This window comes from Delphinapterus leucas, chromosome 14 (genome assembly GCF_059928025.1).
Source record: "Delphinapterus leucas isolate spDelLeu-1000000601 "Yukka" chromosome 14, BTC_Dleu_Yukka2, whole genome shotgun sequence".
In the NCBI taxonomy this organism is placed as follows: domain Eukaryota; kingdom Metazoa; phylum Chordata; class Mammalia; order Artiodactyla; family Monodontidae; genus Delphinapterus; species Delphinapterus leucas.
In genome coordinates this window covers 6602226-6628292 of record NC_143142.1, presented here as the reverse complement: position 1 = coordinate 6628292, position 26067 = coordinate 6602226, and the positions used below count along the sequence as shown (strand labels likewise).

The 26067-nt window shown below is 45.6% G+C and overlaps 2 protein-coding genes across 7 annotated transcripts; one reads left to right on the top strand and one right to left on the bottom strand.

The window, feature by feature from the left end:
• Positions 1-1609: 1609 nt before the first annotated feature.
• On the bottom strand, positions 1610-25817 carry RILPL2 (Rab interacting lysosomal protein like 2). Of its 6 annotated transcripts, none has more exons than XM_022598102.3 (4): positions 22630-23348; positions 15116-15267; positions 9482-9592; positions 1610-2125 (listed from the first exon to the last, which is right to left on the bottom strand). In XM_022598102.3, the coding sequence occupies exons 1-4, from the start codon at positions 22948-22950 to the stop codon at positions 2095-2097; spliced, it is 615 nt and encodes a 204-aa protein (XP_022453810.1). In that variant the 5' UTR covers positions 22951-23348; the 3' UTR covers positions 1610-2094. The 6 variants fall into 6 exon arrangements, with proteins under 6 accessions (XP_022453810.1, XP_089750536.1, XP_089750535.1 ...); XM_089894410.1 differs by lacking the exon at positions 1610-2125 and adding an exon at positions 4398-7720 and having other exon boundaries at positions 15116-15198; positions 22630-25808; XM_089894409.1 differs by lacking the exon at positions 1610-2125 and adding an exon at positions 4408-7720 and having other exon boundaries at positions 22630-23620.
• LOC111186969 (large ribosomal subunit protein eL37-like) lies at positions 17962-18285 on the top strand. The gene has a single exon (XM_089894419.1). The coding sequence runs from the start codon at positions 17977-17979 to the stop codon at positions 18268-18270; it is 294 nt and encodes a 97-aa protein (XP_089750545.1). The 5' UTR covers positions 17962-17976; the 3' UTR covers positions 18271-18285.
• Positions 25818-26067: the final 250 nt, after the last annotated feature.

Genomic DNA, 26067 nt, shown 5'->3' with positions numbered 1-26067 from the left:
AGTTTGAGACATAAAAAGTACTTGCACATAGATGATCCTCAGTAATCAATGTTAGCTATTATTAGGATGAAAATTTTGGGTGGTTTTCTATCATTCCCTGTTTACAATTGCCCAGGACTGATAGATACTGCCTCTAAGCCTGCTCCTCCTGGGGCTGGGTTTGGAGTTGGAAGCCTGCAGTGTGGGAGCGGCCGTGTCTCTGCTGTCTGTGGTCACACTGGGCCCGGCTCCAAGAACTTAGCTTCTGGCGCTCCAACGGCCACACCCCAGCGTCTGCGGTTCTGAAGTCAGGATGCTCGGGTTCGTTTCCCAAGTCAGCTCTCACCTCCAAGGTGCAGAAATCCTCCTCCCTCCCTGCTGTTAAGAGGGCAGCAACCAGTCAGGGTTGCAGCGTTACAGGAATCAGGACCCCCCCGATCTAAGATGCTGCTGAGATGGCATTCTGGATCAGACATTTGAACATTGCCGACTCTTCTTGGGAGGCAGAGTGGTCTTGGCCTTGGCACCTGGGTTCAAGTCCCACTTTTATCACTTTCCAGCTGGGGCCTTAGACAAGCCCCTTAGCCCCACTGTGCTGGCATGTGCTTGGGTGAACCACGGGAATAATAATAACGCCCATCCCATAGGGAGAAGGTGAGGCAACATATATAGGTGTGGGCAAGGCATACAGTAAATTGCACTCATTACTAATATTTGCACTTTTTGGAGAATCAGGGTACATAGAGCGTCAGATAAGAACCGAGGCCTTAGAATCAGGCCTCTGTGTGCATTCTGGGCAGTAACTTCCCAGCTACGTGACCTCGTGTGAAGTACTCTAACCTCTTGGGGTCTTGGTTTCCAAATCTGTAAACTGGACGATTAGTATTAGTCCCCATCTCCTCAGATGTTATAGGAATAAATGAGATAATCCGGGCAGCAGGGAAACACGTTCAGTAAGCCAGTGTTATTCACTAAGAAGACAGGCTCATAGGGTGAGTTCAGCAGGCTCATTAGTTTCTTTGCAAAGTATAGTCTCCCGCTATCTACAGACTGTATTTCATTGATTCCTAAATGCACTTATTTTTTTCCACATTTTAACATGGCTGAAATCAGGATAAGCCTTAAAATCAATAGCATCTTAATGTTATAATTTGTAGCATTTCTCCTGTCATAGCAACACACAAAATAATGGTGCCTCACTTAGATTCAATGAGATGTATGTGCACCATATATATATATGTATGTAGGTATACATACGTTATATATGTATATATACGTGTGTGTGTGTGTGTATGTGTGTGTGTGTGTGTGTATTTGACTCTTGAACAATGCAGGGAGTTATGGACACCCACCCTCTCCACAGTCGAAAAATCCGCATACAGCTTATAGTCAGCCCTCCATATTCGAGTTTCCTCCGTATACGCAGATTCAACCAAGTGCAGGTCGTGCAGTACTACAGTGTTTACTATTGAAAAAAGACCTGTGTGTGAGTGGACCTTCGCAGTTCGATCTGTGTTATTCAAGGGTCAACTGTGTACAGTTCACAGATTTGGAAACCAAGACTCCAAAAAGCTGAAGTAACTTACACAAGGTCACGGAACTCTAAGAGGCCACTCTAAAACACAGGAAGTGTAAAAGTCATTTTACTTTAATAAAAAAATCATGTAAAGAAAGTCACGTTAGCAAAATCAAATAGTCACCAAATACCAGTGAAGTCATCACTGCAAAGTCCATACCAGATTGTCCTGCATCCTGTTCTCCCCACCCCGATTTGGGCTGGTGTATTTCGCAGCTACACAGTAAAGACCTGGGTCGTTTGTGAGCCCTGAGAAGCAGAAAGCACATCCGCACGCTGGGGGCCTCTTGGGGGGTTGAAGTGGGGCTGCAGGTGGCCCCGTTTCGCTTTCCTTCTGCTTTCTCGGTTTCTTTGTGCCGCTTCACTCGCCCTGGCCCAGCCTTCGGGGGTGTTCAGTTCTGCAGCCGGGGAGAAAACCTCATCCGTTCCTCCTCAGACGGCTTTGAGGGGAAACAAAGGAGCAAGTGCAGTGGGTACGCACTGGCACTGAGAGATGATTTTTGAAGTCGTCTTCTGAGAACTGAGCCATGGTCCCAGATCTATGTCTGCTTCCCTGATCGGAAAGAGAACCTGGGTGGAGAGAGAGAGGGGTCAGAGGAAACAGAGCGAGTTCTGAAGTGGGAGGTGCAGAACCTCCTGCAAAATCTGTAAGCAGCTCCTGCAGGCCATTTCCTCGGGGCTCATTATGGGACAGGCACTGTTTCAGGGCTTTCCATCTGCTAGCTCATTTCAAACTCATAACAACATGAGGAGGTGAGTACAATCAATACCCCCATTTTATAGATGAGCAAACTGAGGTTATGGGAGGTTAAGTAACAGGCCCAAGGTCACACAGCATATCTTGGAACCACTGGGACTTGGGCCCAAAGCCCACATAACTACTGTGCTAGACTGACAGATGGAGTCTGGAACCTTTTTTTTTTTTTAATTTCTGATTTTAAGTGGTTTTTATTGTAGAGGAAGTGATAACTTCTCAATGGTACCTATAATTATAAAATAGATATTTGCAATGAATAAAGAGTAACATGTAAGTTCTTGGATATAACAGACAAAACATATAAAGATATCCCCTGAGGCATGAGTAACAAACTTTCAGTCCCCCTCATGCAAAGTTTTGAAAAGGAAGAATGACATCTGGGGGCTTCCCTGGTGGCGCAGTGGATAAGAATCTGCCCGCCAACTCAGGGGACACAGGTTCTATCCCCGGTCCGGGAAGATTCCACATGCCTCGGAGCAACCAAGCCTGTGCGCCACAACTACTGAGCCCGCGTGCCACAGCTACTGAAGCCCGCGCGCCTAGAGCCCGTGCTCCGCAACAAGAGCAGCCACCGCAATGAGAACCCCACACACCGCAATGAAGAGTAGCCCCCGCTCACCGCAACTAGAGAAAAGCCCGCGCTGCAACGAAGAGCCAGTGCAGCCAAAAATAAATAAATAAATAAAATTTAAAAAACGGAATGACATCTGGGGTTGATCAAAGTACAGTGACACAAAGTACAGTGTTAATGCTATTTCCAGTTGTAGGAAAGATGGCTGGTGGGCTGAAAAGTCAGTGATGGGGATACGGGCTCTTGCTTCCAGTCAAAGACAAACCTCTTGAGCACAGCTAGCAGCTCTGCCAGTAACAGCAGGACGAGCCCTTGACTCACATGCGGATACAGGCGTTAGGGCTCAGCCGCCCGCCCCCTGAGCCTGTGCATACCCCGCCAACCCCACTTCCCTGTCTCAGGAAACGTCATTCAAGCCAGCAACCGGGAGTTGTTCTCAACTCGTCTCCCCTCAGCCCACCTGCTGTATTTTAGTCACCACCTCCCAGCTATGTTCTGATCCCCCCACTTCTCATCTCCTCCACTGCCACCCGCAGGCCAAGCCACCAGGAGGAGCATAACAGCCTCCCTTCCCCCCACAATCCACTCACGGGGCAGCCAGAATGACCGCATCACTGTGCAGAGCTCAGTCACTCCTCAGCTTAAACCCTTGCATGGCTCCCCACTGTCCTCAGGACAAAGACAAAAATCCTTCTCAGCATGACCTACTTCTTCGGAGAGTCGTTCATTCATTCATTCACTCATTCATTCCATTAGCTCAGTAATCTTGTCTGACGTGAATTTGTGGTCTCACGCTCTTTAAACCTGTGTCCTCAGGCTGGCTTACAAACATTGTATTTTTGCCGTATCAGGCTCAAACTCCAATTAAGTAACCCAAAGAACTCCCCTAGAAGAGGCAGAAAGAAACCAGTAGCTTATGGGGACTTCCCTGGTGGTCCGGTGGTTAAGAATCCGCCTTCTGATGCAGGGGACACGGGTTCGATCCCTGGTCAGGGAACTAAGATCCCACATGCCGTGGGGCAACTAAGCCCGCGTGTGTCGCAACCACTGAGCATGCGGGCCACAGCCAGAGAGAAGCCCATGCACCTCAGCAGAGGATCTCGCGTGCTGCAAAAAGATCCCGAACACCGCAACTAAGACCGACACAGCCAAAAATAAAATAAAATAAATAAATATTAAAAGAAAGAAGGAAAGAAACCAGTAGCTTATGGGTCTGGAAGTCTTGTTTACAGTGAGATCCTCAGCCAATGAATGTCCCACATAAACACCTTCAGATCTGACACCTGCTGTAGGGTGGAGATGCTCTTTCATTCATTATCTTACCTTGGGAGACCCTTTCTTGGGGAAGAAACACTCCCACTGGCCCTACTTGTCCCCTCAACCCTTCTTCACAAAGCAGCCAGAGTGACCTTTTTATAGGTGACTATGGACATGTCACTCCCCAGCTTCAAACCTTCCAAGGTCTTTCCGAAGCACTTAGAATGAAACCCAAAGTCGTCACCGGGATCCACTCGGCCCCGAATGACCCACTCCCTCCCCTTCTCCAACCTCACCTCCCTTCTCTTTGCCGCTCCAGCCACCATGATCTCTGTTGCACAAGCTCTCTCCAGCCTCTGGCCTTTACACCTGCTGTTCCCTCTGCCAGGAAGGCAGGGGAAACTCAGGTCATTATGGCCTTCCAGGGCTCAGCTTGAATGTTGCCTTTCCATAGACGTCTTCCAGGACTCCCCAAATCTAAAGTAGCTCCCTATCGGGAACTTCCTGGCGGTCCAGTGGTTAGGACTCCGTGCTTTCACTGCCCAGGGCCCGGATTCGATCCCTGTTTGGGGAACTAAGATCCCATAAGTCGCATGGCGCGGCCAAAAATAACTTAAAAAAAAAAAAGCAGCTCCTGATCAGCCTCTCTCTCAGCACCCTATTTAATGGTCTTCAGCACAGGTAGGACCATCTGAAGCTGTCCCGTTAGTACATTTCCTGACCGGTTCACTCTCTGCCTCCCCTGCTGGAACGTAAGCGCCATGAGGGCGGGGAATCCGTCTTGCTCACTGTATCCCCAGCACCTAGATCAGTGCCTGGCACATGGTAGGCTCTCAATAAGTATTTGTTGGAAGAGTAAGTAAATGTGGTTTCAGGTGGTCTTGTCTGATAACGCTGTTTCATGCAGCCATTCAAGAAAGCCTGGTAGGGCTTCCCTGGTGGCGCAGTGGTTGAGAGTCCGCCTGCCGATGCAGGGGACACGGGTTCGTGCCCCGGTCCGGGAAGATCCCACATGCCGCGGAGCGGCTGGACCCGTGAGCCATGGCCACTGAGCCTGCGCGTAATACTTAACTGAACTAAGTAGACACGCACTCTGTGGGCTGTTTGCCCCCGCAGAAGCATCTCCTCTCTTCTCTAGCCTGAGGCTCCAGGAGGCTGAGCTCTGTGGGGGATCTCAACAAGCTCCCTTGTCCTCTAGCTTCCGGCTGGGCTCAGCCAATGGGAAGCACCTGCAGGCGCAGGGAGGGTGGGAGGAGAGAGAGGTGAGGGCATTCACTCCCTGCTCTGTCCCTGCCAGGCTTTGTTTCACTAGTTGCTGTGTGCTCCTCTTCTGAAGGCCACATGCCTGTATGACCCTCCCCCCGCCCCTCTGCTGCCCGCCCCAGGATGCTTCTCCATGCGTCTCCATCCCGCATCTCTGTTCCCACGTCTGTAAAATGTCCCTTCTTTAAATCTTTTCAGTCACTCCTTTTGCGTGAGCCTTTGTTGATAAGCAAGAACCCTGGATGATAGGCCCCACGGCCCTGCAATATCACTCCTGGGTATATATCCCTGGGAAATTCACACTCAGGTCCAGGAGAGGACATGAAGAAGCATGGAGATATTCACTGCAGCACTGTCCACAGTGGGGGAGGCAAACTGCGATCCCATCGCTGGGGTCAGAAACAAGTTGGATGTCTACGCTGCTATATGGACAGCTCTTAAAAACTGCTTAATGTCCATCCACAGATGAATGGATAAATGGAATGTGGTCTATACATACCATGGAATATCACTGGGCCTTAAAGATGAAAGAAATTCTGACACATGGTACAACATGGATGAACCTGAAGACATTATGCTAATCACATGAGCCAGTCATGAAAGGACAAATACTGCATGTCTCCACGTATATGAGGTCCCAAGGGTAGCCAGATTCATAGAGACCGAAAATAGAGTGGTGGGTGCCAGGGGCTGGAGGAGGGGAACAGAAGAGTTAATGGTTAATGGGGACAGAGTTTCGGGACAGGAGGACGAAACAGTTCTGGAAATGGGTAGTGGTGGTGGGTGCACAGGCTCTTAACGCATTTAATGTGACTGAACTGTACACTTAAAAGTGATTAAAACGGCCTCACAGACAGAGAAAACAATCTTCTGGTGAGCAAAGGGGAAGTGGCAGGGAGGGATAAATTAGGAGTTTGGGATTAATAGATACAAACTACTGTATATAAAATAGATAAACAACAAGGACCTACTGTTCAGCACAGGGAACTATATTCAATATCTTGTAATAACCCATAATGGAAAATAATCTGAAAAAGAATATATATATATATGTATAACTGAATCATTTTGCTGTATACCCGAAACTAATACAACATTATAAATCAACTGTACTACAATTTCTTTATTATTATTATTATTTTTTTTTTTGGCTGCGCCACACGGCATACAGGATCTTAGTTCCCCGACCAGGGATCAAACCCGCAGGCCCTGCATTGGAAGTGTGGAGTCTTAACCACTGGACCACCAGGGAAGTCCAACTATACTTCAATTTTTAAAAAAATAATTAAGGGCTCCCCTGGTGGCACAGTGGTTGTGAGTCCGCCTGCCGATGCAGGGGACGCAGGTTCGTGCCCCGGTCCGGGAGGATTCCACATGCTGCGGAGCAGCTGGGCCTGTGAGCCATGGCCGCTGGGCCTGTGCGTCCGGAGCCTGTGCTCCGCAACGGGAGAGGCCACAACGGTGAGGGGCCCGCGTACCGCAAAAAAAAAAAAAAATTAAAATGGTAAATTTTATGTTAGGTATGATTAAAATAAAAAATACTAAAAAAAAAAGATCATTCAAACGCAGTTCTCAAAGCCCAAGGCATCTGACCATATATCGGCTAAAGCTATGCTGTCCAATACAGTGGCCACATGCCTTTTGAGCCCTTGAAACATAACGAGTCTTTTTTTTTCTAAATTAATTAATTAATTTTATTTATTTTTGGCTGCGTTGGGTCTTCATTGCTGTGCACGGGCTTTCTCTAGTTGCGGTGAGCGGGGGCTACTCTCTGTTGCGGTGCACAGGCTTCTCATTGCGGTGGCTTCTCTTGTTGTGGAGCACGGGCTCTAGGGCGCGCGGGCTTCAGTAGTTGTGGCGCACGGGCTTAGCTGCTCCGTGGCATATGGGATCTTCCCAGACCAGGGCTCGAACCCGTGCCCCCCGCATTGGCAGGCGGATTCTTAACCACTGTGCCACCAGAGAAGCCCCATAATGAGTCTTTAACTGAAATGTGCCGTCAGTGTAAAATACACATCAGATTTCAAGGGCTTACTATTTAAAAAAAAAAAAGTAAAATATCTCATTAATAATGTTTTATAGTGATCACACGTTGAAATGATAATATTTTGGATGTGTTGGGTTAGTAAAATATATTATTAAAATTTAAAAAAGAGTTCCTGAGGGAATTCCCTGGCAGTCCAGTGGTTAGGACTCTGCGCTTCCACTGCAAGGGACACGGGTTCCATCCCTGGTCGGGGTACTAAGATCCCACATGCCACGGTGCAGCCAAAAATTTTTTAAAATATATATTTCTTTTTCTAAAAAAAAAGAGTGCCTGATAAAAAAGAAAACAACAACAACAGTGTTTAGTGAAGAAAAAAAAAACAATACGAGGAAACAGAATGAAGTGTTAAACAGAATATCAGTTACTATTGAAAATACATCCACAAAAGACAATATACAATTTTTAGAACATGGTAAATAAATACCCATAGGAGGCTGGCTGAGGGGGAGGGGAGCTGGGAAGCAGAATGGGAATGGGGGATGGGGATAAAGAGGGAACAAATAAAACCAAGAAGGAAGGGGTCTTACGCTCACAGCGAGGTGCATTGTGCCATGAGCTGAGACTCACTAATGCAACCCTATGTTCCTGAGATCCAAAAAGAGAAAAATAAAAATAAAATTTTCTCCTCTCTCTTGAAACAAAGGCATCTTAATTAAACCTGTCCTGGAAGGTAACTCAGAATCTCTGATCCCTCAAAATTATTTCCCTGTGAAGGTAGTCCACGAAGTCCTTGCAAAATAGGTCACTGCAGCACCCCCAGCTTGAGCACCACACCTGGTGCACAATATAGACTCAGTGAGGGTTTGTTGACTGACTAATGACCGAATGAATGGAAGAAAACGAGGTCCCCTCAGCCCTCCCTGAGAGGCAGGAATAATGGAGCAAGAGCCAGATGGTGGCCTAAGACCTGATACAGCCTGCGATGGTGGGTCGTTTGGATCGTACAGTCTTTATTTTTAATCTTAAATTATTTGCCAGCATTTGGAAATCAGATTCCATGAACAAATCTGGCTTCTCGGCTTCACTCAAGAAGTGGAAGCTCTGGTAACATGTTATTCCTAGGCCAGACAGAACTGAGGGGCAACTGTCCCCTACCCCACCCCACAGCCCCATCACTCATCCACATTAAGTGCTTGGCCCCCCGTAGGCTTTCTAGTTTGATCGAGGCTGTTTCTCACTTTCGATCCAAAAGACCAGGAGCTGATAAACTGTCACCAGGCAGGACATTCTCAAAGCACCCAAGGCAAACCAGCTGCTCCCTTCAGCCTGGGGTGGAGGAAAGGTGTGCCTAATTGTACTGACATCTGTAGACAGAAAAGGCACATCTCAAGGTGTGGTCCAAGGGTTCCCCACATCAGAACTGTCTGGGAATTCAGTAAAAATCCAGATTTCTGGGCCTCATCCTAGAACCAATGACTTGATATCTGAGAATCTGAATTTTAACTAGTGTCCCACACTCTATGGTTTGAGGCACAGCAACCAAAGAAACAAGGGATTAACAATGGTGCGTGAACACGAGGGGGGTATTCAGAGGACACTGCATTATGGGTCCCAGCGTTGGGAGACCCAGGGTCCTCCAAAGTTGGTGATGAACTAGCCCCCTTAAACTCCAATCATTATTGTTACTGTGTTTTTCTTGTGGTTGTAATATTATTATTATTTGTTTATTGTTATTATATCATAGGGAGGCAGTAGAGTGCAGAATCTGGATTTCCTTGGGTTCAAATCCTGACTTCACTGTTTACTATCTGTGTGACCTTGGGTACGTAACTTTACTTCTTGGTCTTTACTTCCCCATCTGTAAGCTGGGGATTGTAATAGTTCCTACCTCATAGGGTCACTGTGAAGAGTCAATGAATTAATATATGTTAAGTGCTTATGCTACTGCCTGGCAGATATTATAATACACCGGCAATGAGTTTTCATATCAGCTGCAAGACCACCACCAGGAGAGCAGGACCTCCCCCTCTCACCCCCACTCCTTCCTTTAGTGATTATTTAGCGGCAACAGGGGGCAGCCAGGTGACTTACAGCTTCCTTATGATTGTCTCCTCCTTGTTACTGCTGGCATTGCTGGCCCTGGTAACCAGAGCATCTTTTTCTCTTCTTCCTCCTGGGCCTTCTCTTGCTGGGATCAGGCCACTAGGAAAAAGGAGACAAATAAGTGGGTTGTTCTATTGCAGATCTCTTATCTGTGCAGCTCTGAAAGTGAAGGTGCTTAATAATTATTATTATATTAATAATATTATCATGGAAATGCTACAGTTAGACATTCTGACTCAGACGATTAGAATCTTCCTTCCGCCTTTCCACTGTTGGCGCCTCTTCTTTCTTTCCCTTGGCTAATTCCATTGGCTGGTACTTTAAGCTTCTCCAATTGCTAGAAATATAACCATGTATAAATCCTCTAACTTAACCTTTGGTTTCCTAATTAGTAAAATAAGGACAATGAAAGTACCTAATTCCTAGGATTGAGGGATTAAGCGAGATAATAAATGGAATTCATTCATTCGTTCAGCAAATATTATTAAGCTACAAATTGTACCAATGTATATAGATATAGCAATTAACAAAATAGATAAAATACCTTCTCTCATGCAATTTATATCCCATTGGGAAAGGAAACAGTCAAGAAACAAATAAATAAGTAAAATTTAAAAATATATAGTAAGTCAGATGGTGATAAGACCTAGATTGATATCGATCAATAAGATATTTAGGTCAGGTGACCCAAAGAGGGCCAGAGTACTTCCCTGGATTTGATGTACAGAAGTTGGAAGAAGGCTATTCTTTCTCACTTGCTGATTGCCAGCAGCCATGCTTCCTAAGATTCAGAGAAGGACTGTCTTTAATACAAAATAATAAGGCCAAAAAAGAGAAGCAAAGAGGAAAGAAAGAGGCACACAGTCCCTGATTCCAACACTGAGGCCTTAGTTGCAGTTTTTTCTTTATTTCTGAGACCAGTTCCAGGATCCTTCCCAGCTATGTGACCGATAAAACTCCCTTTTGTGCTTAAGCTAGTTTGAATTGGATCTCTGTCACCTGCAACCAAAAGAAGCCTGACCACAGTGAAGCATTTAAATGTCTGACCCAGGGGCTTCCTTGGTGGTCCAGTGGTTAAGAATCCGCCTTCCATGGGACTTCCCTGGTGGCGGAGTGGTTAAGAATCTGCCTGCCAATGCAGGGAACACGGGTTCGAGCCCTGGTCCGGGAAGATCCCACATGCCGTGGATCAACCAAGCCCCTGCACCACAACCACTGAGCCTGCACTCTGGAGCCCGCAAGCCACAACTACTGAGCCCCCGTGCCACAGTTACTGAAGCTCAGGCACCTGGAGCCCGTGCTCCACAAGAGAAGCCACTGCAATGAGAAGCCTGTGCACTGCAATGAAGAGTAGCCCCTGCTCGCCGCAACTAGAGAAAGCCCGCGTGCAGCAACGAAGACCCAACACAGCCATAGATAAATAAATAAATAAATAATTTTTTAAATATTAAAAAATTAAAAAATAGTCTGCCTTCCAATGCAGGGGATGCAGGTTCGATCCCTGGTCAGGGAACTAAGATCCCACATGCCGTGGGGCAACTAAGCCAGGGCGCCACAACTAGAGAGCCCACGTGCTGCAACTAAGACCTGATGCAGCCACATAAATAAATAAATAAATAAATATTAAAAAAAAAAAAAGTCTGACCCAGTAAGCTCATTAGATCCACTTAGGTATTTTGTTGAGGTACCTACTGGTAAATTTATGTCCATGCTATAGGCATCAATTTTCCCCTTACTACAGACTGAATTCTTATGTTGAAGCCCTAACCCTTAATGTTATGGTATTTGAAGATGGGACCTTTGGAAGACAATTAGGTTTACATGAGGTCATGAGGGTGGGCCCTCATGATGGGATTAGTGCCCTTGTAAGAAGAGACACCAGACGGCTTGCTCTCTCATTCTCCCCACCATTTGAGGACACAGCAAGAAGGCAGCTGTCTACAAGCCAGGAAGAGCCAGAACCAACCATACTGGCACCTTGACCTTGGACTTCTAGCCTCCAGAACTGTGAGAAAAAAAATTTCTATTGTTTAAGCCACCCAGTCTCTGGTGTTTTGTTATGGCAGCTTGAGCTGACTGAGATACCCCTTTAGGTATGAACGTCAGATAGCAGAATTTACCCCTCTCTCTCTTTCTTTGCAAAGAGTGGGCTCTTATTACTTAATATTATTTCTATTTTTATTATATATATTTATTATAATAATATTCATATGAGAATCATCTAAAAATTACCTTTTCCCACTATCTACCATTACATAACATCCTAAAACTTAGTGATTTAAAACTATGATGATTTATGACTTCTCATGATGGCTCTGTTTCTTATGGTTCATTTGGTGGTTCTCCTGATGGTCTAGTTTGGGGTTCTCAACTGGCTGCATTCAGTTGGTGGATCAGCTGGGGGCTGGATGCAGCTGGGGCTGTCATATGGGGCACCTTGGTTCTTCTTCATGTGACCTCTCCATGTGACTACCTTGAGCTTCCTCATAGCATGGTGGTCTCAAGGCAGTAATCTGAGAGCACAAACATGGAAGCTGCTAGACCTTTTAGAGCCTTAACCTAGGAAGCCAAACAGCATCACTTCCACCACATTCGATTGGTCAGAGCAAGTCATAGGGCCGTCCAGATTCAAGGGGACGGAAAATAGACTCTACCTCTACTCCGATGAGAGGAGTGGAAAAATATCATTGGAAAAGGAATGCAGGTGGACTTCCCTTGTGGCACAGTGGTTAAGAATCCGCCTGCCAATGTAGGGAACACGGGTTCGAGCCCTGGTCCAGGAAGATCCCACATGCCGCGGAGCTACTAAGCCTGTGCACCACAACTATTGAGCCAGCGCTCTAGAGCTTGTGCGCCACAGCCGCTGAGCCCGTGTGCCGCAACTACTGAAGCCCGCGCGCCTAGAGCCCGTGCTCCGCAACAAGAGAAGCCACCGCGATGAGAAGCCCGCGCACCGCAATGAAGAGTAGCCCCAGCTCGCTGCAACTAGAGAAAGCCCACGTGCAGCAACGAAGACCCAATGCAGCCAAAAATAAAATTAAATAAATAAATAAATAAATAAATTTTAAAAAAAGGAATGCAGGATGGGAAAAACTGTTGTGACCATCTTTGGAAACAGTCGAGCATATCTGCTTTCAGTTAAAACTATCATTAGTATGAGCTTCGGCCTCCAAATTGATGCAGTTGCTAAGAGAACACCTCAGTTGACATGCTGGTTTCTCCAGAGTATATAACACAGGAGACTAAACAGAATCCTGCTGTCTGTCTATTGGCCTGTACCAGATGGGAAGTGCACATCTGTTGTTCTCTGGGAATTCAAAACTGGAACTAACGTGTGTTGCTTTATTCACTAGCAAGCTGCTCATGGCATCAGCAGTCTAAGAGTTCCTCTTTTTAATTAACCGTGTCTGGGGTACTTATTAAATGAGATGAAGACAGGTCTTTCCATTAACAGCGTTCCAACTTCAGCAGAAGGAAGACAATTAAATTCCTGTTGGCAGAACTCAGCTCTTTTGGATTTAGCTTCCTAGGACATTTTTACTTTGATGCTCTCTTAATGATGCCACATTGAATGAATTTAAGGAATAATATCATTGGGGCTTTGTTTTGTTTTGAATTAGAGTATTTCCTTACTTCCAAACTTTCCGAGTCCAAATGTGGCATGATAATTAAAAGCTCAGGCTCTAATGTCAGGCTGTCTGACGCCATGTCTCAAGGTTGCCATCACCAGCCCTGGGACTTCAAGCAGGTACTTGACCTCTCTGACCCTTAGATCATCTTGGGGATAACATTACCCTAACTCATAGGCTTGCTGTGAACACTAATTGAAATGATGCTCGGGATACACTTAGCACATGGTAAGCATTGATAAATATTAGTTGGCACTACATTTTGTTTGTTTTGGTTTTTACTTTTTGGCGGCACCCTGAGGTATGTGGGATCTTAGTTCCCCCACCAGGGATCGAACCTGCGCCCCCTGCATTGGGAGCTCGAAGTCGTAACCACTGGACCACCAGGGAAGTCCTGGCACCATGTTTTTATTCTCTTGATCTTTCCTTCTCCTGCCTCTAAGGAAACCTGCTTTGTTTAACTCAGTGTTTCCCAGAATTATTCAACCACAGAGCTCCTTTTTGCCACGCTGTGTGGCTTGTGGGAACTCAGTTCCCCGACCAGGGATTGAACCCGGGCCACAGCAGTGAAAGCGCCGAATCCTAGCCACTGGACCACCAGGGAACTCCCTAGAGCTCCCTTTTCAAGAAATACCTACATAAAGTAAACCATTTGGGGAAACATGGTGCAGAAGGATAAAGCGAAGTCCAAACCTGCTATGTCAACAGCTTCCTTATTTCCTCTCTTGCTTGTCCTACAGTTCCTCCTCTACCCAGTATTATTGTGATCTTTTCTAACTTGTAATTTTTATACAATTTCAAACTTAGAGAAAAGGTGTAATACTAGTACAAAAACTTCCCATGTATCTAGCCAGATCCCTCAAATGCTTATCCGTGTATCTATCTACCTACCCATACATCCATCCATCCACCTATCCACCTACCCATCCACCCATGCAACCATCTTCTCCCTGAACCACTTGAGAGTAAACTGGAGACAAGAATCTTACCCCCTCACTCCTAAATGCTTAAGTGTCTTTCCAAAGAACAAGGACATTCTCTCACATAACCAAGTCATTCAGTTATCAAAATCACCACATTGATCTTTTAAAATAGTAAATCAGACTGTGTCATTCCCTTAAGATTTCCCAAAATCTTCTCATTACGCTTACAATAAAACTAGAGCTCCTGGGCTTCCCTGGTGGCGCAGTGGTTAAGAATCTGCCTGCCAATGCAAGGGACATAGGTTTGAACCCTGGCCTGGGAAGATCCCATATCCGTGGAGCAACTAAGCCCATGCGCCACAACTACTGAGCCTGAGCTCTAGAGACCGCAAGCCACAACTACTGAAGCCCGCGTGCCTAGAGCCCGTGCTCCGCGATGAGAAGCCACAACAATGAGAAGCCCACGCACTGCAACGAAGACCCAACACAGCCAAAAATAAATAAATAAATAAATTTATTTTTTAAAAAAGCCCAAAACTAGAGCTCCTTCCTGTGTCCAAAAAGGCCACCCCCTCGGTCTCTTCTGGACCTTCCTCTACCTCACATTCCAAGTTCCACCATGGTGGGCCTCTTAAATTGGCCAAATGGGTTCCTACCTCAGGGCCTTTGTACTTCTTGTTCTACTTTTATGCAACCAAATCTTGACATGGTTGGCTTCTTCTTGTCATTCACCTCAGGGGGGTCTTCCCTGACCACCCAGTCTAAAGCAGGGCCCCCCCAGCACTCTGCTCTCTGTCATGTCACCTTGATCTACATTCTCTTCAGCACTCACCACCATTATCCTGTGTGTTCATTGCAGGCCTTCTGGCTGATTGCCTGTCTTCCCCCTAGACTAGCACGGGCTTTCTGTTTTGTTCCTACTCTACCCCCAGTGCCAGGAATAGTGTCTGGCATACAGTGGGTCTTCAATCAGTAGATTGGATGAACATAAGAACAGATATGTAATACATCAAGGAATTCTAGGCAGTGTCTTGCTCTGCGGTGTAGGAGCCCCAGGCAGCACAGCCCACCTCTTATAGCACTGCAGCTCTTCCTGCACCACCAGCAGCTGCGACTTGAGTTTGTTGCGCTCCTGAAGCACGTCTCTCAGCTCCTGTAGAGTAAAGCGTGGTCGGTTGGGATCTGTCAGGTCAACCACCATTTTATCTGGTCCCAGGTTCACCTGTAAGAAAAGATATCACTTATACAGTTTCCCTCATGAGGATGGACTGTCCATCCCAGAAAGGAAAGTTCTCTTGTTCTGTTACTAGTCCCAGGGACCCGATGAGATGAGACGTTGCCTGTTGGAAGTGTTTGGTTGATGGTAAAGAGGCAAGAATTCCAAGTACCATTCTCCAAGAAAGGAGCCAGCGCTCCTTGGAGAATGGCTGAGTCCAGGGCTGGAACAGGGAAAGTCCAAGTTGAGTCTGGAACATTCCATTGTGTAAGGGATGGAGACAGATCAAAAGGACACAGTTTGAAGGCACTCCTACTGGCCAAACTGAACGACTTGAGTATCCGCGTGAATAGTAACAGGAATGGATAATAACCCATCAAATAAAAACAGGATTCAGGAATCCATACTTAAAATTTTTAATTTAGGGAATTCCCTGGTAGTCCAGTGGTTAGGACTCCAAGCTTCCACTGAGAGGGGCATGGGTTCAATCCCTGGTCGGGGAACTAAGACCCCACATGCTGAGTGGTGTGGCCAAAAAAATAAAATAAATAAAAATTTAAATTAATTAACTAATTAATGGGGATGTAATGGCTAATCTTATGTGTCAACTTGACTGGGCTAAGGGATGCCCAGACAGCTGGTTAACCCATTATTTCTGGGTGTGTCTGTGAAGGTGTTTCTGGAAGAGATTAGCATTTGACTTGGTGACCTGAGTACAGCAGAGGCTCCTCCCCAGTGTGGGTGGGCTTCATCCAATCCATTGAGGGCCTGAATAGAACAAAAAGGTGGAGAGAGGGTGAATTCACTCCCTGCTTGAGCAGGACATCCTTATTCTCCTGCCCTTGGACAGTGCACATCAACCCTCCTGGTTCTTGGGCTTTTGGACCTAGGCCAGGACTTATACCATCAGCTCCCTGACACAAGCCTGTTGACTTGGACTGAATTACACCACCGGCTTTCCTTATTCTACAGCTTGCAGTCAGCAGATTGTGGGTCTTCTCGGCCTCCATAACCCCGTGAGCCGATTCCTATAATAAATATTCTCATCTGTGTCTATACCTACATCTATATCACCTATTGTTTTATTTCTCTGGAGAACTCGCACTAATACCAGAAAGGAGGAGGGGGATCTGTACTTTACAGAAGAATGCCAATTAATAAGTGTAGAAGATGATAGAGTCAGAAAATCATCCTTTTGCAACCAACGCAGTAATAATTGATTCAGGCAAGACTAATGAATGGACCTAAAACTTTTGGGTGAAAGTTTGTTGGGGAACAGGATATTTCACAGTTTCAAAGTACTTTCCCATAGGCTACTTATGCATTACAAAGGGAATAAAGACACCCTTACAGTGCAGAAATCTTGCAGACACCACCTTAACCAAGTGATAGAAGTTACCATTGCCAATAATGACAAACTGAATCAGGTGCCTCCTGATATGAGGCACCGAGAAGGACACAGCATCACTTAAGTGGTATCCCTGCTAAACATGTATAACTTGAATCTAACCATGAGGAGACATCAGAATCAGAACAAGCCCAAGCTGAAGGACATTCTACAGACTAACTGATATACAATCTTCAAAAAATGTCAAGGTCATGAAAGACAAGGAAAAGCTGAGGAACTGTTCCAGACTAAAGCTGACTAAAGAGATATGTCCTAAAGGTACCGTATAACCCTGCATTGGATCTTGCATCAGAAAAAAAAAAATGCGATAAAGGATATTATTATGAATTTTGAATAGGGATGGCATATTAGATCTTAGTATTCTACCAACTTTTCCCCCGAATTCAATTATTTATTGTGGTTATGTAACAATATGTCTTAGGAGATACACACTGAAGTATTTAGTATTTAGGGTGAAAGATCCTAATCTTTTACTAACTCTGCAGCTAACATAATGTCTGAAGATTCTGAGCGAATAAATAATATATAGACATAAATATTTGTTAAATATGAGTACATATGTGCATATATACATGTATGTATATGTGTGTATATAATACTTCAGTGTGTATCTCTTAAGACATACTATACACAAACACATACATACATACACCTGAATATAACACCTGAATTGAGGTGAAAGGTATACAAGTGTTCATTGTGCCTATCTTGCAACTCTTCCATAGGTTTGACATTTTTTCAAACTAAAGTTAAAATAAAACAAATATTTGAAAACAACCTAAATGTCCATTAGCAGAAGTCTAGTTAAACAAACTAAGGCACAACCACACTCTGGAATATTCTACAGGTGATAAAGAGAATAAACCACACTATAAAGAGAAATGCAATAGTGACCACATTCCTCCTCTCGGATTGATAAACATCAGCGTGTTTGAAAACACACTGTGTTGTAAAAGCTGTGGGGAAACCGGTTCCTTCACTGATTGCAGAGGGAGCCAATCTCTTTAACCCCTTTGGAGTGCAACTTGACAATACTTATTAAACCCTCCAATGTGGGGGACTCCTCTGGTGGCGCAGTGGTTGAGAATCCGCCTGCCAATGCAGGGGACACGGATTCGAGCCCTGGTCCGGGAAGATCCCACGTGCCGCGGAGCAACTGAGCCTGTGCGCCACAGCTACTGAGCCTACGCTGTAGAGCCCGCGAGCTGCAACTGTCGAAGCCCACACACCTAGAGCCCGTGCTCCGCAACAAGAGAAGCCACCACAATAAGAAGCCCGAGCTCTTTGGTCTCAGCGGCAGAAGCGAGATGACGAAGGGAACGTCCTCGTTTGGAAAGCGTCGGAATAAGATGCACACGTTGTGCCGCCGCTGTGGCTCTGAGGCCTACCACCTTCAGAAGTCGACCTGTGGTAAATATGGCTACCCTGCCAAGCGGAAGAGGAAGTATAACTGGAGTGCTAAAGCTAAAAGACGAAATACCACCGGGACTGGTCGAATGAGGCACCTAAAAATTGTATACCGCAGATTCAGGCATGGATTCCGTGAAGGAGCAACACCTGAACCCAAGAGGGCAGCTGTTGCAGCATCCAGTTCATCTTAAGGATTTCAATCATTAGTCACGCAATAAATGTTCTGGTTTTGAAAAAAAATTTAAAAAATAAGAAGCCCGTGCACCACAACGAAGAGTAGCCCCCACTCGCCGCAACTAGAGAAAGCCAGCGCACAGCAATGAAGACCCAATGCAGCCATTAATTAATTAATTAAAAAAAAAAACTTCCAATGTGGCTTTCCTTTGACCCAGTGAATCCACTTCCCCTAGATACTGAGGGGGCCAACTGCTATAGGTCAGAGTAATTCACTGTTGCATGGGGTCGGAGCAAACGATTGGAAAATGAAGGTCTTTTGATAGGAAACTGGTTAAAGCAGAGATTCTGAACCTTTTTTTTTTTTTGTGCCGTGGACCCTTACGGCAGCCTGGTAAAGCCCACATGGATTCCATCTCAAAATACTGATTTTAAATGTATAAAAGGCATTGAATTACAAGAAAACCAACTAAGATAACACACTCATCAAAATCTTCTAAAAATAAATTTGTGATTCCTAGACCTGCTTCTTTATTAAATAACACGATGTAGCCACAGGTCTAATAAGATACAGAAGGAAAACAAAGTTTTGAGATCTGCACTACACTGTAATGGGATATGAAAACATCTGTGATTTCCATTGGTGATTGTCACAGGTACTGCTAATATTACTGTGGTTTGTTGTCTATAGTCATAATTGAAGAAAGTGTTATATTTCAGATGGAGGTTGGTGAAAATAAAAATACAATTTCTTCTCATGCAAGTTCATAGATTTTGCGGATTAGAATCATGGTCCTCTTGGGGGGTTCCAAAAACTCCAAGTTAAGAACCCTCATGTTGAGCAATTGGTAACACTGTACAGTGGAAGTTTTCAAAAGCCATTAAAAGGTGAGGAAGCTCTTTATATTCTGATTTAGTACAACTTTCATGCCATGTTAAGTGAAAATAAGCAAGAGGCAGAACGGGGTATATATTATAATACCATTTGTGTGAATAACGGAAAAATATATTCATATCTGCTTGTGTTTGCACAAAGTATCTCTGGATACTTTAAGAAACTGATCATTTTAATTTTTTCTAGGGAGGGGAAGTGGTGGCTAGGGGTGGAGAGAGATGGGGAGGGAGCTTTTCCAAGGCAAACACTTGAATTTTGAACTTAAATTTTTAAAAAAGAAAGGAAACAAACTATTCTCATACCCATTGTGATGGCTACTGTAATCAAACAAACAAATCAGAAAGTAAGTGTTGGCAAGGATGTGGAAAAATTGGAACTCTTGTGCATTGCTGGTAGGAATGTAAAATGGTGTGGTCACTATGAAAAACTGGCAGATCCTTTAAAAATTAAAAATAGAATTAGCATGTGATGCAGCAATTCCACTTTTGGGTATATACCCCAAAGTCTTGAAAGCAGGGACTTAAAGAGAGATTTATGGATCCACGTTCATAGCAACATTATTCACACAAATCAAGAGGTGGAAGCAACCCAAGCGTCCATCAACAGACGGATAAACAAACTGTGGTGGATCCATACAATGGAATATTATTCAGCCTTAGAAAGGAAGGAAATTCTGACACATGCCACAACATGGAAGAACCTTGAGGACATTAAGTGAAATAAGCCAGTGGCAAAAGGACAAAGATTATCCGACTCTACTTATATGAAGTACCTAGAATAGGTAAATCCATATAGACAGAAAGTAGAACAGTAGTTACCAGAGGCTTGAGGGAGAGGGGGCATTTGGAGTTAGTGTTTAGTGGGTACAGAGTTTCAGTTTCGCAAGACAGGAGTTTTAGAGAGGGTGGTGGTGATGGTTGCATAATAATGGCTGTGAATGTACTTAAGGCCACTGAACTCTGCACTTAAAAAGATGGTAACTTTTATGTCTACCACAACTAAAAATGGTAACTAAAAAAAACAAGAAAGAAAAAAAAACAACACTAGGGCATATTTTTATAAACTGTCTAGTGACACTAAATATTCATTTTCTCTGCCTTTTGCCCCACCCCTGTTCTTAAGACTACAGTTTGGGAGGAAAACGTGCCAGCTCATCCGCTGGCTGACAAGCTTGTCCGCTATGCCCCAGACAGGAAATGACCCGGCCCCCGTGCAGACCACACTGTTCATGGTCCATGATGGGGCTTTCTCCATATCCTTGTGCCTGGAGCTGGAGGTGACAGGAAAAGAGCACAGAATGTGAGCTGAGGGATCTTAGGCAAGTCATTTAACTGCTCTTGAATCTCAAAAGTCAGGCTACTAATGATGACACTCAACCATCTCATATGACGGATACTAAAGAAGAACCTTATCTACAAATATAATTGTCACCGTGAGCAATGAGTAGGTGAAATAAAGGAGTACCAAGGAAGCTACCAGAAACCCTCACTCTTCCCTATGAGTTTCAGCCACCCAGTTCCTGCTGTCCTTTCATGGCATACTTCTCAGTTTGTAATCCTGTGGTCTAGTTTTGGAGGTCTGTGTGTCTTGCCTCTCCCACTAGATGTGAAGCTCCGTGAAGGCAAGGACCTTGTCTAATTTAGTGCCATAGCTCCAGAGCCCACACAGTGCAGTCACTCATCAAATGTTACTACAAGAAAGGTCATAGGTCTGTATTTTAGTACAGTGTGGTTATGACTAGCATCTCTGAGCTCAAATCCTGCCTCCACCTCTTACTTGTTAAGTCCTCAGGCAAATTACTTAACTGTTCTATGCCCCCATTTCTGTAAAATGGGAATAATAATAGTATGAGGATTAAATGAGATAATCCCCTTGGGGCAGTTTTTTTTTTTTTTTAACTGTAGCTGGAAATTCACTAGTGAGTCATGATATTAATTCAGTGAGTTGCAAAATAATTTTAAAATTCATAAAAATAGAATAGGAAAGTATGACTGTACATCATGTTTAGTAAGGGAGAGTTAGGGTAAATTGTTGAAACTTCTGTTTCATCAATACTGGATATCAATGTAAAATGTAATTTTGTAAAATGGGGGTATAACATATATACAGAAAAATGCACTAATCTTGAGTTTATAGCTTGACAATTTTTACCATATGTGTACACCCATGTAACCACACCTGGATTAATTCTCTATAAATGTACCTCCTGCCCCCCCCCCATTCTCCCATCCCAGGGCTACCATCAACCTGTCTTCTATAAGTAAAGATTAGTTTGCCTGTTCTTGAATTCCACGTGCAGGACGCTCTCTTTTGTACCTGGCTTCTGTCTCTCAATGTAGTATCTGCAGGATTCATCCATACAGTTGTGTGTATCACTACTCTGCTCTTTTTCATTGTTGTGTAGTATTCCATCATATGAATGTACCACAATTTAAAAAATTGATTCCTCTTTTCCATTTGGATTGTTTCCAGTTTGACACAATTATGAATAAAGCTGCTCTGAATATTCTTTTTTTTTCGGTACGCGGGCCTCCCACTGCCGTGGCCTCCCCCGCTGCGGAGCACAGGCTCCGGACGGGCAGGCCCAGCGGCCATGGCTCACGGGCCCAGCCGCTCCGCGGCACGTGGGGCCCTCCCAGACCGGGGCACGAACCCGCGTCTCCTGCATCGGCAGGCGGACTCTCAACCACTGCGCCACCAGGGAAGCCCTCTTTTTTTTTTTAATTAATTAATTAATTTTTGGCTGCGTTGGGTCTTTGTTGCTGTGTGCGGGCTTTCTCTAGTTGCGGTGAGTGAGGGCTACTACTCTTCGTTGCGGTGCGCGGGCTTCTCATTGCGGTGTCTTCTCTTGTTGCGGAGCACGGGCTCTAGGCGTGCGGGCTTCAGTAGTTGTGGCGCACGGGCTTAGTTGCTCCGTGGCATGTGGGATCTTCCCGGACCAGGGCTCGAATCCGTGTTCCCTGCATTGGCAGGCAGATTCTTAATCACTGCGCCACCAGGGAAGCCCTGAATATTCTTATATGTATCTTTTTGTGGTCATAAGTACTAATTTCTCTTTAGTTAAAAAGTATTTCTTACTCTAGGTCAAAGTTTCTCAAAGTGTGAAACCTGGACCAAGAGAATCAGCATCATCTTGGAACTTGTGAGAAATGCAGATTCTCAGGTCCCATTGCAGACCTACTGAGTCAGAAACTCTGCAGCTGGGGCCGGGCAATCTGTGTTTTAACGAACACTCAAGGTGATTTTGATGGCTGCTAAAGCTTGAGAACCACTGCTCAAGGTCCTGGTCAAAAATGCTGGAAGCCGCTGCTTTAGAACACACTCGGCACAGGGGCCAGCACCGAGCAAGTGCTCGATTAATGTTAACCATCTTAACGCTTCTAATCTGAGGACTGCATACTCGTAGTGATTTGTTTTGAGGGGCTTGGATGTTCAAGAGAAGAAAGCGTCCCCCCTGCCAGTGGCCGCTCCCCGCACTCACCTCCCTGCCGGCCGCCAAGCTCTCTCTCCGCAGCCCCTCCACCTCCTTCCGGAGGTTGTCCCGCTCCATTCTTAGCTCCTCCATCGTCAGGCTGCCCTCATTCACCAGCGTCTCCAGCATCTCCAGGACGCGGACGATCTTGAACTGCAGCTGTGTCACCCGGGGGTCGCTGCCCAGGGCCATCAGCTCGCGGCCCATCACGTAGGAGATGTCATATACATCCTCGGCGGTCAGCTGGAAGGGGCTCTTGCCCAGGGCCCCCTCGGGCCCAGCCTCGTCCCCCTCCTCCTCTTCCTCCTCTCGCAAAGGGGGCTCTTCCATGGCCGCCCAGACCCCTGCAGCCTCCGGAGCTGCTGCTTTCTCGGAGTCTCCGAACGTCCAGCTTCCTCCCGGCACGGAAAACTTTCCGCGGGTCAGTGGACCCTGCCTGTTCAGGGCGGGGCAGGAGCAGCCAATCAGCGCAGCCGAGGGGTGGGCCCGGAGAGGGGCTGTAGGAGGAGGCCACGCAGGGCAGATCTCAGGCCAGGACTCCCGGTGCACCGTCCCAGCGGAGGCCCGTGCGGGAGTGCGGGCTCCAGGATGTGGTTGGGGCACGAAAGGACAAGGGAAAGGGAGGGCCGCCGCGAAGAGGAACAGAGAGGTTAAGGGGTGACAGTGATCGCTCCCAGCCCGAGAGCTGTTGCAGACGGGGAGGGGCCCAGACCCCAGCTCCGCCCTTGGTGACAGCCACCGCAGAAGCCGGGTGTTCCCGGAGACAGGGGCGGAGTTTCCACCGCATTCTGGGAAGGAGGCTAAAAAGCACACAACTCTTCCCTTTCTGCACTCAGGTGTTCCAGCCATAGAATTTGCATGGTACGGGGAGGCAGATCCGGTCTCTGAGAATATTTCCTGAAGCGTGCGGCAAAGCGAAAAACAGCAGTTGGTGGCAGCGCGCGGGAGTCTAGTGGTCTGTGTTGCGCAGAGCTTCCAGGCCTATGATCACCGGGACCGGCGGCATCTGACCCTCAGTTAAATGGAGATTCCCTGCGCTATGCACCTGGCTCTATCCTGGGTTCCTCCACTTGACCAGCGTGTGGCCTTTTCAAGTTACTTAAGTCCACCGAGCCTCACTTTACTCCTGGGTAAATAACCGTACCTACGGAGTAGGGTCGTTGTGAGGAATATATGAGATCATGAGACAATGACTGTGACAAAAAGCGCTTAGGAAAGGCTCAAAAATTATTAGCGGGTATTCTGGATTCTTCCCTCCAACAAACACTAAGCTTGTGTGCCGGGCGCTTGGCACTTGGGTTGGGAAGGGAGGAGTAATAGATAAGACAAAAATCACCGCTTTGAAATTAGAAAACATTCTGCAGCTACACAGGGTATGACTGAGAATATTAGCAGTGTGGATTACAAAACGGGTTATTTTAGATTTAATTCAGGGTTTGTAATAGTCATAGGCAGACAATCCAGCAATGGAGATTGTCTTTCCCAGGAACGTATTGGCAGTTTTCTTCGTGGTAGATGTACCAGATTTTCTCCACAGTGAAGCTGTGGAGTCAAAATGGAGAGTGGACAAGGATAAAACAAACAAACAAAAAGCAAACGAACAAAACAGACACTAATTTCAGATGGTACAATGTTTTAATGATCAAACAAGGCCCCGGGCAAGGGCTCAGTAATCCATTAGTCACAGACCTGACGACACCCTGTGATTAAATATGGAGAAATATTAGGCTTACCATAAGTATAATATGGCATATCCATACAATGGACTATTATTCACTCATAAAAAGGAATGAAGGAATAGAGGGTCCAGAAAGAAACCCTCACAAACACGGTCAAATTATTTTCAACAAGGGTGCCAAGACTGTTCATTGGGGAAAGGATAGTTTTTTCAACAAATGGTGTTGGGAAAATTGGATACCCACATGCAAAAGTGTGATGTACCTTACCTTACACCATATACAAAAATTAACTCAGAATGGATCAAAGGCCTAAAGCTACAAAACTCTAAGAAGAAAACATAGTGGAAAAGCTTTATGTCAATGGATTTGGCAATGAGTTTTTAAAAAACACAGAAAAAGAAACAAAAGAAAAAAATAGATAAACTGGACTACATTGATGAAATAAAATTTATATTTTAAGGCAGGACAAGAAAATGTAAACATAAAATTCTCTCTCTGTACATTTGGGCCTCCTCCCTCCCTCTCTCATGTGCAATGTACATTTGCATTATACATTAACCAGACCTCCTCAAAGGTGGGAATGCCTGCTTGACCACAAAGGTCAACTTTTTTTTCCCTTTCTTCTGATGCTAGCAATGTAACCGCTTAAAAGATTAGCACTCTTTCCAAACTCTGTAGGGAGTCATGGTGACTTAATTGCTTGCTTACCTGGACTCTGTATCTTTGGTGAAGTTTATGTAAAATGCCTGTATGTCATTTTGATGTATGATCCTTTGTCTCAAAAAGGCTTATGACTGTGTCTTTGACTTCTAATAGGCAGAACAGTTCTCAGAGTTTCTGAGAGTCTGTCTCTTGGGTTATAATCCTCAGTTTGACTTAAGTAAAATTATCTTTTGGGACTTCCTTGGTGGTCCAGTGGTAAAGAATCCACCTTCCAATGCAGGGGACGTGGGTTCGATTCCTGGTCGGGGAACTGAGCCCGCGCGCCACAACTATTGAGCTCGCGCGCCTCAACGAGAGAGCCCGCGTGCCGGAAACTACAGAGCTCACGCGCTCTGGAGCCGGAGCACCACAACTAGAGAGAGAAAACCCGCACACCACAACTAGAGAGAAGCCTGCGCACTGCAACAAAAGCTCCCGCATGCCTCAACGAAGATCCCATGTGCCACAACTAAGACCCGATGCAGCCAAAAAAGTAAAAAATAAATAAATTAGGGACTTCCCTGGTGGCGCAGTGGTTAAGAATCCGCCTGCCAATGCAGGAGACACGGGTTTGAGCACTGGTCGGGGAAGATCCCATATGCCGCGGAGCAACTAAGCCACAACTACTGAGCCTGCGCTCTAGAGCCCATGAGCCACAACTACTGAGCCCTCGAGCCACAACTACTGAAGCCTGCGTGCCTAGAGCCCGTGCCCCGCAAGAAGAGAAGCCACCGAAATGAGAAGCCCACGCACTGTGACGAAGAGTAGCCTCTGCTCACCGCAACTAGAGAAAGCCCGCGCACAGCAACGAAGACCCAACACAGCCATAAAAAAAAAAAAAAAAAAAAAAATCCCGCAGCTGCAACCAAGACCCGATGCAGCCAAAAATAAATAAATAAATACTAAAAAAAAATCAATCTATGTAATCCACCATATTAACAGGCTAAAGAATCCACAAAAAAACTATTAGAGCTAATAAATGAGCTCAAGGTTGCAGCATACAAGATCAATATAAAATATCAATTGCATTTCTTTTTCTTTTTCTTTTTGGCCACACTTTACGGCA